General features: G+C 45.5%; 1 protein-coding gene across 4 annotated transcripts in view; it reads left to right on the top strand.

Annotated features, from left to right (window-relative positions):
* The first annotated feature begins 467 nt into the window (after window positions 1-467).
* The window catches only part of CCDC18 (coiled-coil domain containing 18), a 56,412-nt gene continuing 42,118 nt past the window's right edge, over window positions 468-14,761 (top strand). Inside the window, exons 1-5 of one of the 4 annotated variants that reach the window (XM_040407889.1) lie at window positions 468-502; window positions 4,577-4,711; window positions 5,830-5,989; window positions 11,382-11,561; window positions 14,010-14,104. In XM_040407889.1, coding sequence (XP_040263823.1) covers window positions 4,593-4,711; window positions 5,830-5,989; window positions 11,382-11,561; window positions 14,010-14,104 — 554 coding nt within the window. In that variant the 5' untranslated portion in view covers window positions 468-502; window positions 4,577-4,592. Of the gene's footprint in view, window positions 503-1,761; window positions 1,878-2,449; window positions 2,472-4,555; window positions 4,712-5,829; window positions 5,990-11,381; window positions 11,562-14,009; window positions 14,105-14,761 lie in introns of those variants that run through there. The other 3 variants (XM_040407890.1, XM_040407888.1, XM_040407891.1) reach the window with 3 other exon arrangements.

The following is a 14,761-nucleotide window of genomic DNA, read 5'->3' as shown; positions in this document are numbered from 1 at the left end:
AATGACCACTTCTGCACTGCCTTTGACACGTGCCTTTCGAAAACTCCCAGCTCTTTATCCTATTAAAAGCGAAACGGGTTATGAACAAGACCGAACTACAACTCCCAGGATGCACCGCGCCCGACGCTCCCACACGTTTCCAGGGCGTGCAGAAGTGGAGTTTTATGCTGAACGTGCCCGCAAGCTTTTTAATTACAGAAGACGAAAAGAAAGAGACTGAATATAAAAGGAAAAAAATAAAAACACGATTCTATTTACTTCCGTGAAGTGAATAAAGATATGAAGTATTGAATCGTCTCCACGGAGATCGTACGGCGTCGCTCCACCTCCCGCACAACGGTCAGAGCGGCTATTGGTTGCTGGTTGAAAGGCGGGAACGTGACCCGACGCGGTTCTAGCCAATCACGGTGGAGAGTGTCAGGGGTCCGTTTGGGAAGGGAGGGGCTTGTCATGTTGTGGAAGTTGGTAGCATGCAGTGGAGGGAGGACGGCTGCTGGAGGTGGTGAGTGCTGGGGCTAGACCTGCTGGGAGTTGTAGTACTCCGAGCTGCTGGAGATTCTTTGCTGACATGAAGGAAATAGGTGTTTTTTGTTTTTCCACCTCTGGGACCTGCAGCTATCTCAGAAGTCACACCGTGCATGGGTGGCCGCCCTCTATTTATTTCTATGGGGCTGGTGGCAATAGTCGAGCCAGTGCGCAACTACAGGTGAACCTGGGAAAATTAGAATATCGTGCAAAAGTCCATATATTTCCATAATGCAAATTAAAATTAGAATTTTCGTGAAAAGGTTTAATATTCTAGGCTCAAAGGGTCACACTCTAGTCCGCGAATTAATCCATAACACCTGAGCAAAGGGGACCTGAGATTGTGACTTTGGGGTTTCATAAGGCTACTTTCACACTGGGGTTTTGGCTTTCCGTTTGTGAGATCCGTTCAGCGCTCTCACAAGCGTCCAAAACGGATCAGTTTTGCCCTGATGCATTCTGAATGGAAAAGGATCCGCTCAGAATGCATCAGTTTGCCTCCGTTCAGTCTCCATTCCGCTCTGGAGGCCGACACCAAAACTGAGCCAAACGTGTCCGTCTGATGAAACTGAGCCAAACGGATCCGTCCCCATTGACTTACATTGTGTGCCAGGACGGATCCGTTTGGCTCAGTTTCATCAGACGGACACGTTTGTAGTGTTTTGGTGTCCGCCTCCAAAGCGGAATGGAGCTGTTTTCTATGACACAATCTGGCACAATAGAAAACGGATCCGTCCTCCATTGACTTTCAATAGTGTTCAAGACGGATCCGTCTTGGCCATGTTAAAGATAATACAAATGGATCCGTTCTGAACTGATGCAGACGGTTGTAATATCTGAACGGATCCGTCTGTGCAGATCCAGGACGGATCCGCACCAAACGCGAGTGTGAAAGCAGCCTAAACTGTAAGCCATAATCATCCAAATTATAACAAATGAAGGCTTGAGATATCTCGCTTTGCATGTAATGAGTGTCTCTAATATGTTAGTTTCACCTTTTAAGTTGCATTACTGAAATAAATGAACTTTGCACGATATTCTAACTTTTCGAGTTTCACCTGTATTTTTGTAACTCCCATAGAAATGAATGGAGGGCGGATGCGCATTTGAGGTGACACAACCCCTTTAAGGGCCAGTAGTAAGTACATAGTCACTGCCTGGCTCTGTCAGTCACAGAGGTGGGGGTGCAACAGGGAATGGAAAGGAGCAGTGCCTGGGGTGCAATGACACTGCCCTCGTTGCACCCAGGCGCTAATTAGCATAAATATAAATGCTGATTTCTACACAATGGAGACAGCTATTAAAATAGGACCAAAACCATCACAAAGTACTGACGAGCGCGCTTCTTGCATGTAAGTTGGATTCATAGTGATGTATCTGGTGACAGATTCCATTTACCAGCTTGGTTAGCTTGGAAATTCTTCAAATGTGGTACCAAAAAGGTACCGGGTACAATTGACAACTTTGGAAAAAAACAGACTCAAGTACAGTTGAGCCAGTTCCAGGAAGTGAAAAAGGGGCTGAAACAAAGACCAGTCCTTAAAGGGAATCTGTCAGCTGCAAAAAAAAAAACAGAGTCCGCGTATAGTGCGACACCGAGTCCGGTTATATAATTTTTAGCTTGCATTCTGATTAGGGCTGCAACGATTATTCGATTAAAGCGAGTAACTCGACTCAAAGAAATCCTCAATGCAAATTTTTTGCATCGAGGATTTGTTTGTGTCATGTGACCATGGAGCGGGAGTGAAGCGCTTGCTATTTCTCACTCTCCGTGGTCACCCGCCGGCCTGCACCGTGCTGCACTGGATCCTGACGCATCGTCAGGGCATAGTGCACGTAAGTGCGCACTATGACCTGACCCTGTGTGACGTCAGGACGACAGTGCACCGCGCGAACAAGAAGATGCTCAAGAGCTGTGGAGTGTCGGCGGCGCCCCTATAGGAGAGGTAAGTATTAAACTGGCGCTGGGGGGCTGATAGCATGGGGGGGCTGATGGCACAGAGTACTATCGGCATGGGGGGCCTGATAGCATGGTGGAACTGATGGCACAGAGGACTGATGGTACAGAGTACGAATGGCATTGGGCGTGATGGCACAGAGTTCTGATGGCTTGGGGTGATGGCACAGAGGACTGATGGCATGGGGGATTGATGGCACAGAGAACTGATGGCACAGAGTACAGATGGTATTGGGGCTGATGGCAGAGTTCTGATGGCTTGGGGTTGATGTCACAGAGTTCTGATTGAATGAGGGGGTGATGGCACAGGGTAATGATGGCCAGGACGGTGATGGCACAGGTACTGATGGCCAGGGGGGGGGGGGGTGATGGCACAGAGTACTGATTGCCGGGGGGGGGGTGATGGCACAGAGTATTGATGGCATGGGGGGGGGGGGTGATGGCACAGTACTGTTGGCATGGGGGGTGATGGCACAGAGTACTGATGGCATGGGTGGGGTGATGGCACAGAGTACTGATGGCATGGGCGGGGTTAAGGCACAGTACTGATGGCATGGGCAGGGAGATGGCACAGTACTAATGGCATGGGCGGGGGCTGATCACGCTCAGGACTGGTGGCAGGGGGGCTGAGGAGTTTTTATAAAGGAAAACTTTCTTTTAATTTGTTTTTTTTCTTATTAGAGTACTCGATTAATCGATAGAATACTTGATTACTAAAATAATCGATAGCTGCAGCCCGAATTCTGACACTGTGCTCCGACAAACCAGTAGTAAAATGAATTGGGAGGACTCCTGAGCTCATGCACATAATGAAGAGGACTCAAGGAGGAGTCCGCTCAGTGCATTTTACTACAGGGTTGTCGGAGCACAGTGTCAGAATGCAAGATAAAAATGACATATCCGGACTCGGTGTCGCGCTATACACCGCTTGCTCTAGTTTGGGGCGGTGTTTCGCAGCGGGCAGATTCCCTTTAAGGACTGGTCTTTGTTACTGCATGGAAATGGCTCAACTGTACTTGAGTCCGTTTTTTTTCCAAAGTTACCCGATAACTTTTTGGTACCACATTTGAGGAAGTTCCGAGCTAGCCTTGCCAGTACAATGAAGGTCACGTGACCACCCTTCTGATCAGTGATTGGTCAGAGAATCATCACTACACTGGTACCCACTACATGGGGGAGATAACATATCCACAGTGGAGAACCAAAACTGTGTGGAGCAGGGCAGAGCTGGTAACATGTGGAAAAGCAGCTATGTGTCCAGTTCCTGATAGTTAGGCCTGATTCACATGATCGGTCCAGGAAACACAGCACATGGGTCAGCCACATATCCCGGACCCACCGCAGCTACTGAACTGACTGTACATAGTGATCAGGGTTGCACCACCAATGATGCCAGGTCTTCAGGTAGGGGGTAAGGGGGGCAGCAGAAGGGCCATGGGCAATGAGCGCTTTCATTGTTAAAAGGCTAATTTCTACATATTCAACTGCATTTCTGTACTCAGGACTGCAATACAGATGAATGCTGCGACGGCAGTGATGTCTCCCTGGCCCACCGTTTCCTCTAATGGGCTTTAGTCCTAGTTACTGTAGCCCTTCAGAGGCCGGTGTCCTCATTATCACGCTGCCTGAGCCGGACATTTCAGTTTTCGTCTCAGACAGCAGAAATGCTAGGTGCACCCCTGATAGTGATTTATGATGGTCAGTTCCTATCTGATTGCAGGTCTTTTGTACTGTACTCACATTGATGATGCGATTACACTGCAATAGCCCCACGATCACATAGGAACCAACTGCACCCTAAATCGCTATGATGCAGTGAGTTCATGTCAAGGGAGTTGTGGTCAGTCCAGGAGATGTTTCCTGGACCATGCACGGTCGTGTGAATCAGGCTGAAGTAGCATGACTGGTGCTCCAGGATACGACCAGCATTCCAGCCTAGTGGTCACCTGTACTGCAAGTACCTGCAGCAGTCTGATCCCTGGTGGTCTGGTGGAGGCGTAGTCCTCTGCTGTCTGTAAAGTGCTATGGAGGTTGTTTCTTACTACTAAACCTGCAGTCTGTTACCTCTAATAGAGATATCGCTGTCCTCTACAGAGAGAGTCCGAGCGAAATGGAATCCAGTGCATCAAGATACCGAAAGAAACACTTATTTGGAAAAACTCTCAATGCAGAAAACAAACAGTTAATACAGACGGAAGGGACGTTGTGTGACCCAGCACGTCGGTCCAGGTGTGTATACGGGCTTCTAGGGGAATAGAGACTGGGCAGAAGGTGTTTGGGCTAAGATCTCCAATTCCTAGACCCAAGGGCTCAGCAGACATTTTTGTTAGAACCATTAAACAGCTGCTTTGTATAAGGCTACTTTCACATCTGGGTTTTTTGCCTGATCCGTCATGGATCAGCAAAAACTCTTCCGTCATGATAATACAACCGTCTGCACCCGTCATGAATGGATCCGGTTGTATTATCTCTAAAATAACCATGACGGATCTGGCACTAAAACCATTGTAAGTCAATGGGGGATGGATCGGTTTTCTTTAGTGTTCAAGAAAACGGATCTGGCACCATTGATTTACATTGTGTTTCCGTCTTGCTCCACATCCCATGCCGGACAGAAAAACGCTGTCCGTCGTGGGAACGCAACCAAACGGAACAGAATGCATTCTGGTTCGTTCAGCTCAGTTTTATCCCCATTGACAATGAATGGGGACAAAACTGAAGCGTTTTCCTCCAGTATTGAGATCCTATGACGGATCTCAATACCGGAAAGAAAAAGCAAAGATTTGAAGGTAGCTTAAAATAACAAGAGTTATGCCTTACCCATGCTCTGCCGCTCCCGTCCCGGCACACGCATGGTGCCTTGCAGTCTTTGTTTACGAGGCTTCAGAGATGACACGCGTGACCGCTGCAGACAGTCACTACCTATAGCAGTGATGTGTCACTGCTGCGGCCAGGAATTGACTGTGGTGGGCACATAATATGAAGCAACATCGCTAGAGCAGGAAGAACAGGTAAGCCTCAATGGGTCAGTGAAAACCATGGACAGCACACAGATGCCATCCATATGTGGTCCATTTTTCACTGATTTATTGCAGAATAATTGCAAATTTGATACAAATCGTTAAAAATAAAGAGGTCTTCCTTAGTGAGAAAACACTTGAATATGATTCAAAACAGACACAGAATTGTGAATAAGCTCTCCTTTTGATGAATCCCTTGTCAATGGACTTTTTGGAAAAAACACAAGTATCTATGTCTACGTTAGACGTACATCTAAAGCCTCTTCTTGAGTCTTTTACTTGGACTCGCTGATCTCTCGTCATGTAATCTTATTTTTGTTGCTCTAGTGACAGTGGAAGTGAGCATTCCCTGAGCAGAGCCCCCTTGGGGCTGACACTGGAAGATCTCGAGCAGCCCAATCACTGCGCTCCCAGGGAGAGTGTGCCTAGACAAAGGAACACCATGTTTCTGAGTGCCCCTGATTCCCTCAGGACAGGACAGGATAAGGTGCGTACTACTTATGAGATGGTTGTAACAGAGATTAGATATTATGTAACTGAATGCATTGTCACTAGACAAGGGCTATTTACCAGCCCCTAAAATGCCATGACAGAATAAATTCTCTGGGATTTTTTATATTGTATTCATTATATAAATGAATAGGAGGTACTTAGCAAACATATTTTGCTCAAAATCATTTGTACCCATCTACCACAACAAGGTGACCTCTTTTACATGGGTCCCTTCTCTAAAATGACTCAATTCTCCTAACAGAGGTCACATTGTTGTGGTGGATGGGCACAAATGATTTTAATTATATAATAAATATAGTTGCTAAGTACCTGTATACAGTAAATATCCCATTAGTAAAATTTATAATCCATATGTTCAGTCTTTGCACCATGCTGTTGCATTATGTTTGCTTTCGTATTTCCGGCCACAGAGATGCACCTACGCATTTATTTCATTTTATCGGGTGGTCTGACTTTTTGTGTCTTTCTATGCTACACCAGTAGTATCAGCAGGTGTTAAAGGGGTTGTGCAGGCAGTACATATTGATGACCTATCTCAAGATAGGTCATCAATATCTGATTGGTGGGGGTCCAAATCTCGTCACTCTTGTCGATCAGCTGTTTGAAGAGGAGGTGGCGCTCATACGAGCTCTATCAGGATTACATGACGCATCATCTCAGAAGTCTCAGCGGCGCAGTGTAATTTCAGGTGCTTGTTGCATTCACTTGAATCCAACCCTTCTGGGCGTCTTGTCAGGTAGAAGTGGCAGTAACTTGCGACACAACCAAACTTTATTAGCTCTTGCCACTTTAAAAATTAAAAAGTTGGACTTAATGGAGGGGCAGGGCCTCCATGGCTTGGGAGATTTTCTATAATTGACATCAGAAACTGACCTTAGGGTATAGCCACACTATATGCTGTCATTCAAGACATCTGCAGTGTGTATAGTAGCAACAAAGTGGATGTTTTCTTTTTTTTTTTTTTGAGAAATGGAATCCACACATGTTTTGACCTGTTGAGGGTAAAGAATGTAAAGTCTGCAGCAAACCTGCATAATCTACATTATGAATTCTTTCTTGCGAATTTTGCAGAATTCTGGAAAATATGGAGCGGACCCTTCCCGTCTGGATATACCTTTTAACCACTTCAGCCCCCAGTGCTTAAACACCCTGAAAGACCGGGCCACTTTTTACACTTCTGACCTACACTACTTTCACCGTTTATTGCTCAGTCATGCAACTTACCACCCAAATGAATTTTACCTCCTTTTCTTCTCACTAATAGAGCTTTCATTTGGTGGTATTTTATTGCTGCTGACATTTTTACTTTTTTTGTTATTAATCGAAATTTAACGATTTTTTTTGCAAAAAAATGACATTTTTCACTTTCAGTTGTAAAATTTTACAAAAAAAACGAGATCCATATAAAAATTTTGCTCTAAATTTATAGTTCTACATGTCTTTGATAAAAAAAAAAATGTTTGGGTAAAAAAAAAATGGTTTGGGTAAAAGTTATAGCGTTTACAAACTATGGTACAAAAATGTGAATTTCCGCTTTTTGAAGCAGCTCTGACTTTCTGAGCACCTGTCATGTTTCCTGAGGTTCTACAATGGCCAGACAGTACAAACACCCCACAAATGACCCCATTTCGGAAAGTACACACCCTAAGGTATTCGCTGATGGGCATAGTGAGTTCATAGAACTTTTTATTTTTTGTCACAAGTTAGCGGAAAATGATGATTTTTTTTTTTTTTTTTTTCTTACAAAGTCTCATATTCCACTAACTTGTGACAAAAAATAAAAACTTCTATGAACTCACTATGCCCATCACGAAATACCTTGGGGTCTCTTCTTTCCAAAATGGGGTCACTTGTGGGGTAGTTATACTGCCCTGGCATTCTAGGGGCCCAAATGTGTGGTAAGGAGTTTGAAATCAAATTCTGTAAAAAATGACCTGTGAAATCCGAAAGGTGCTGTTTGGAATATGGGCCCCTTTGCCCACCTAGGCTGCAAAAAAGTGTCACACATCTGGTATCTCCGTACTCAGGAGAAGGTGGGGAATGTGTTTTGGGGTGTCTTTTTACATATACCCATGCTGGGTGAGATAAATATCTTGGTCAAATGCCAACTTTGTATAAAAAAATGGGAAAAGTTGTCTTTTGCCAAGATATTTCTCTCACCCAGCATGGGTATATGTAAAATGACACCCCAAAACACATTCCCCAACTTCTCCTGAGTACGGCGATACCAGATGTGTGACACTTTTTTGCAGCCTAGGTGGGCAAAGGGGCCCATATTCCAAACAGCACCTTTCGGATTTCACAGGTCATTTTTTACAGAATTTGATTTCAAACTCCTTACCACACATTTGGGCCCCTAGAATGCCAGGGCAGTATAACTACCCCACAAGTGACCCCATTTTGGAAAGAAGAGACCCCAAGGTATTCGCTGATGGGCATAGTGAGTTCATGGAAGTTTTTATTTTTTGTCACAAGTTAGTGGAATATGAGACTTTGTATGAAAAAAAAAAAAAAAAAAAAAATCATCATTTTCCACTAACTTGTGACAAAAAATAAAAGATTCTAGGAACTCGCCATGCCCCTCACGGAATACCTTGGGGTGTCTTCTTTCCAAAATTGGGTCACTTGTGGGGTAGTTATACTGCCCTGGCATTTTCCAGGGGCCCTAATGTGTGGTAAGTAGGTAAATGACCTGTGAAATCCTAAAGGTGCTCTTTGGAATATGGGCCCCTTTGCCCACCTAGGCTGCAAAAAAGTGTCACACATCTGGTATCGCCGTATTCAGGAGAAGTTGGGGAATGTGTTTTGGGGTGTCATTTTACATATACCCTTGCTGGGTGAGAGAAATATCTTGGCAAAAGACAACTTTTCCCATTTTTTTATACAAAGTTGGCATTTGACCAAGATATTTCTCTCACCCAGCATGGGTATATGTAAAATGACACCCCAAAACACATTCCCCAACTTCTCCTGAGTACGGCGATACCAGATGTGTGACACTTTTTTGCAGCCTAGATGCGCAAAGGTGCCCAAATTCCTTTTAGGAGGGCATTTTTAGACATTTGGATACCAGACTTCTTCTCACGCTTTGGGGCCCCTAGAATGCCAGGGCAGTATAAATACCCCACATGTGACCCCATTTTGGAAATAAGACACCCCAAGGTATTCAATGAGGGGCATGGCGAGTTCATAGAAATTTTTTTTTTTTGGCACAAGTTAGCGGAAATTGATATTTTTAATTTTTTTCTCACAAAGTCTCCCGTTCCGCTAACTTGGGACAAAAATTTCAATCTTTCATGGACTCAATATGCCCCTCACGGAATACCTGGGGGTGTCTTCTTTCCGAAATGGGGTCACATGTGGGGTATTTATACTGCCCTGGCATTCTAGGGGCCCTAAAGCGTGAGAAGAAGTCTGGAATATAAATGTCAAAAAAAATTTACGCATTTGGATTCCGTGAGGGGTATGGTGAGTTCATGTGAGATTTTATTTTTTGACACAAGTTAGTGGAATATGAGACTTTGTAAGAAAAAAAAAAAAAAATTCCGCTAACTTGGGCCAAAAAAATGTCTGAATGGAGCCTTACAGAGGGGTGATCAATGACAGGGAAGGGATCATTGACAGGGGGGTGATCAATGACAGGGGTGGTGATCAATGACAGGGGGTTGATCAATGACAGGGGGTTGATCAATGACAGGGGTGTAATCAATGACAGGGGGGTGATCAGGGAGTCTATATGGGGTGATAACCACAGTCATTGATCACGCCCCTGTAAGGCTTCATTCAGACGTCCGGATGCGTTTTGCGGATCGGATCCATCTATCAGTGCATCCGTAAAAATCATGCGGACATCTGAATAGAGCTTTACAGGGGGGTGATCAGGGAGTCTATATGGGGTGATCACCACAGTCATTGATCATGCCCCTGTAAGGCTTCATTCAGACGTCCGGATGCGTTTTGCGGATCGGATCCATCTATCAGTGCATCCGTAAAAATCATGCGGACATCTGAATGGAGCTTTACAGGGGGGTAATCAATGACAGGGGGGTGATCAGGGAGTCTATATGGGGTGATCAGGGGCTAATAAGGGGTTAATAAGTGACGGGGGGGGGGTGTAGTGTAGTGTAGTGGTGCTTGGTGCTACTTTACTGAGCTACCTGTGTCCTCTGGTGGTCGATCCAAACAAAGGGGACCACCAGAGGACCAGGTAGCAGGTATATTAGACGCTGTTATCAAAATAGCGTCTAATATACCTGTTAGGGGTTAAAAAAAACACATCTCCAGCCTGCCAGTGAACGATCGCCGCTGGCAGGCTGGAGATCAACTCTCTTACCTTCCGTTCCTGTGAGCGCGCGCGCCTGTGTGCGCGCGTTCACAGGAAATCTCGGCCATCGCGAGATGACGCATATATGCGTGACTCTGCGCAGGGCTGCCACCTCCGGAACGCGATCCTGCGTTAGGCGGTCCGGAGGTGGTTAAAGGGAACCTGTCACCGGAATTTTGTGTATAGAGCTGAGGACATGGGTTGCTAGATGGCCGCTAGCACATCCGCAATATCCAGTCCCCATAGCTCTGTGTGCTTTTATTGTGTCAAAATACCGATACATATGCAAATTAACCTGAGATGAGTCCTGTTCCTGAGAGTCGTCCAGCACGAAGGAGTCCAGCACCGCCCCGCATCCTCAGAATCTCCTCCTTGCTCCCCGACGTCAGAAAGCTAGAGCGCCGTAATCTTGCGATGAGATTCTAAGGATGCGGGGCGGTGCTGGACGACTCTCAGGAACAGGACTCATCTCAGGTTAATTTGCATATGTATCAAATCTGTTTATCATGTAGAGAAAGTTAATACAAGGCACTTACTAATGTATTGTGATTCTCCATATTGTCTCCCTTACTGGCTGGACTCCTTTTTCCATCACATTATACACTGCTCATTTCCATGGTTATGACCACTCTGTAATCCAGCATCCGTGGCCATGCTTGCACACTATAGGAAATGCTGACCCCTCTGATGGCCGAGACCGCGGGAACGCACATAGGCTGATGCTTTTTCCGATAGTGTGCAAGCGCGACCACTGCTGGATTGCAGGGTGGTCATAACCATGGAAACTAGCAGTGTATAATGTGATGAAAAAATGAATGAAGCCAGCAAAGGAAGCAATATGGAGAATCACAATACATTAGGGACTTTCTCTGCATGATAATTGCCATTTGCTGAAGTGAGAGAACCCCTTTAAGTGCCATTCCCTAATATACTTTGTCAGAATTTCTCCTGCTGCAAGTAGGAACGACCCAAAGCTACAGATATCTCAGGTTACAAGGGTCTTTTTGTTTGTAAAATCTTCTTTTTTTTCCCCCCATTGCAGACAGGGTCACTGAGGAGCACTGAACAAGAGAATAAGAAACTGAGAGACAAACTGCTTATTCTGCAGGAACAAAATGCTGCACTGACCACACAAAACCGCTCGCTCAGGAGCCGAATGGAATCTGTGCAGCTGGAACTTGCAAACTGCAAATCAAAACCATCATCCAAGCAGACCTTTGATGTAATTATTCAGCTGTCACCGCAAACTCACAAATTAAACTGTTCCTGGTCTCCTGTAAGAACTTTGCTGTTATCCCAGTGTCATGGTATACAGAGATGTATCTGTAGATACCAGTACATGAATACCACTGATAACAGTGGAAGGTGTCCGTCTCCCATAGAAAAGATCATGAGTTCGAGATCCAGTAGAAACAATTTAAAAGTAGAGAATGAATTAATTTTAAATGTACAGGGGTATCCCCATACACTGTCAGAATGCTAACCGTGTTGGGGATACCCCAGGGATAACTCTATATATGGTGTCTGCATGGGACTCCCAGAGCAGTGACTACTTATATAGAGTCAGGCTAGGGACGTCTAATACCAGACCTATAGCACAGCAGGGCTGGCTGTCTGCTATGTGTGTTAAAGAGCAGGTGTAACTTATGGCTGGCGGACCACTGCGTATAAAAGGCAATCGGCCCACCCGGTAAGTTACATCTGCCAATCTGCCCCTAGCATTAGGGGACACAATTCTTGTGAAAAATCATCCATGTAAACATGCAGGCTACAACCTTTAACTAAATCATAGTAAGAGTGATCAAATGTGAGTTTGAAATCTTCTTCTAAGGAGCAACTGGCAGAATTTTAGATAATGGGTTCTGGGTTCTCATGCCACAAACTCTTCAAAACCAAACATTTTCTCTGCTGTGCGTTTTATGATTGGCATCTCGTGTAGGATAAATGGGTTTGTAGTTGGCAGGTTGTACAGATAGTTGATATCTTAGATAAAAAGATATATTAAAGGGATTGTCCAAGTTATTTTTATTGATGACCTATCCTCAGGATGGGTCATCAATATCAGATCGGCGGGGGTCGGACACCAGCCGGTTGAAGAGTAGGGGCATGCCGTTCCAGTGCTGCCCTCTCTTCATTGTTTAGGCTACTTTCACACTCGCGTTTTGGGCGGATCCGTCATGGATCTGCAAAAACGGATCCGTTACAATAATACAACCGCATGCATCCATCATGAACAGATCCGTTTGTATTATCTGTAACATAGCCAAGACGGATCCGTCATGAACTCTATTAAAAGTCAATGGGAGAGTGATCCGTTTTCTATTGTGCCAGGACGGATCCGTTTGGCTCAGTTTCGTCAAGCGGACAGCAAAAAGCTGCAGGCAGCGTTTTGGTGTACGCCTCCAGAGCGGGATGCAGACTGATCGGAGGCAAAGTGATGCATTCTGAGCGGATCCTTTTCCATTCAGAATGCATTAGGGCAAAACTGATCCGTTTTGGACAGCTGGGGAGAGCCCTGAACGGATCTCACAAACTGAAAGCCAAAACGCCAGTGTGAAAGTAGCTTTACTTGTTCACCGTCACAACAGCAGCGGTGAGCAGGTGTAATTACACGAAGCCGTCCCATTTACTTTAATGGGACGGCTCCTTCTTATACAGTTGAATAGTAACGAGCTGTTCCATTTAAAGGGGTTGTCCGGATTCAGAGCTGAACCCGGACATACCCTTATTTTCACCCCGGCAGCCCCCCTGAGGCTAGCATCGGAGCATCTCATGCTCCGATGCGCTCCCTTGCCCTGCGCTAGATCGCGCAGGGCAAGGTCTCTTTTGTTTTCAATAACACACTGCCGGGTGGAAACTTCTGCCCGGCAGTGTGTTCGGTGACGTAACCGGCTCTGATGGGCGGGCTTTAGCGCTGCCCTAGCCGTTTTACTGGCAGCCCCATGGAGAGCCCCGGTATGCCGTTTTCCTGGCAGCTACTGATGAATGAAAGGTATACCACGGCTCTCTCAAAACTTCAGCCTTTCAATATTTATTCACCAATTCTCAGCGACGTTTCGACCAGTGTGGTCTTTCTCAAGCGGCTTGAGAAAGACCACACTGGTCGAAACGTCGCTAAGAATTGGAGAATAAATATTGAAACGCTGAAGTTTTGAGAGAGCCGTGGTATACCTTTCATTCATCAGTAGCTGTGACAGGGTGCTTTCAGACTGGCACCTGACACTGAGGGCACCACCACTACAAAATCCGACCGTTGTGCTGCTGCACCCTTCTACGTTTTCCTGGCAGCCCCATGGAGAGCCCTGGTACGTCACCGGATCTCCAAAAAATGCCTTTGCCCTGCGCGATTTAGTGCAGGGGAAAGGAGAGCATCGGAGCATGAACTGCTCCGATGCTCATGTCAGGGGGACTGTCGGGGTAAAAATGGAGGGATGTCCGGATTCAGCTCTGAACCCGGACAGCCCCTTTAAGTGAATGGGACGGGTTCTTGTAACTACACCTGATCACCGCTGCTGTTGCAATGAAGAGAAGGCTGCGCTGGCGCGGTACATGCCTTCTCTTTTTAACCAACTGATATCGGGGGTGCCCGGTGTTGGACACCCCCCCCCCCCCCCCTGCTAATCTCAGCGTATCTATGCTGGGTTATATTCATTTTCATGGTTTTTTTCAGGTTCATTTTGGAGCTCGAACATTCAGAATCCCAGACCTTGAGGAACAGGTTGCAAGTCTGGAAGCAGAGTCTGAAGCACAAGAGAAAGCACTAAGGTAATAATTCTGTGGACGTCTGACTTCTCATGTTTTATAACCAGCACCACCGTTCTCGTACTATCCAAGGAATCGCCACAATTATCAAATCTGCGGGACCTAAAGTAATGTAAAGTATTCCCCCTGCCTCATTTCAGATAATTAACAAGCTGGCAAGTAATTCTGCTACATTAACCCTCTTTGCCCTCTTGTTGAGATAAGGCAGCAGATCTTCCCTCCTTCATAATTCATCACTATCTTTAACCACTTCAGTACTAGAGAGTTTATACCATTGGCACCATGTTGGGGTTCATATAACTTATCGATTTAACATTTTTTTTTGGTGGTGGAACAGAGAATTGAAAATAATGGGCTCATGCACATGAACGTATTTTCTTTCTGTGTCTGTTCCTTTTTTTTTTTTTTTTTTTGCGGACCGTATGCGGGACCATTCTTTTTAATGGGTCCGCAAAAAAAACTCTGTGTGCATTCATTACAATACAGTTACTCTGTGTGCATTCATTTTCCGTATGTTCGTTTCGCAAAAAAATAACTTGTCCTATTATTGTCCGCATTACGGACAAGGATAGGACTGCTCTATTAGGGGACGTCATCCGTATTTTTCATTTACACAACCGCAAAATGCATACGGTCGTGTGCATGAGCCCTTACTCAGAT

The sequence above is a fragment of the Bufo bufo genome, chromosome 9, assembly GCF_905171765.1.
Source record: "Bufo bufo chromosome 9, aBufBuf1.1, whole genome shotgun sequence".
Lineage (NCBI taxonomy): Eukaryota > Metazoa > Chordata > Amphibia > Anura > Bufonidae > Bufo > Bufo bufo.
Note: the sequence above shows the minus strand (reverse complement) of the source record. Positions and strands in the feature narration are given on the sequence as shown.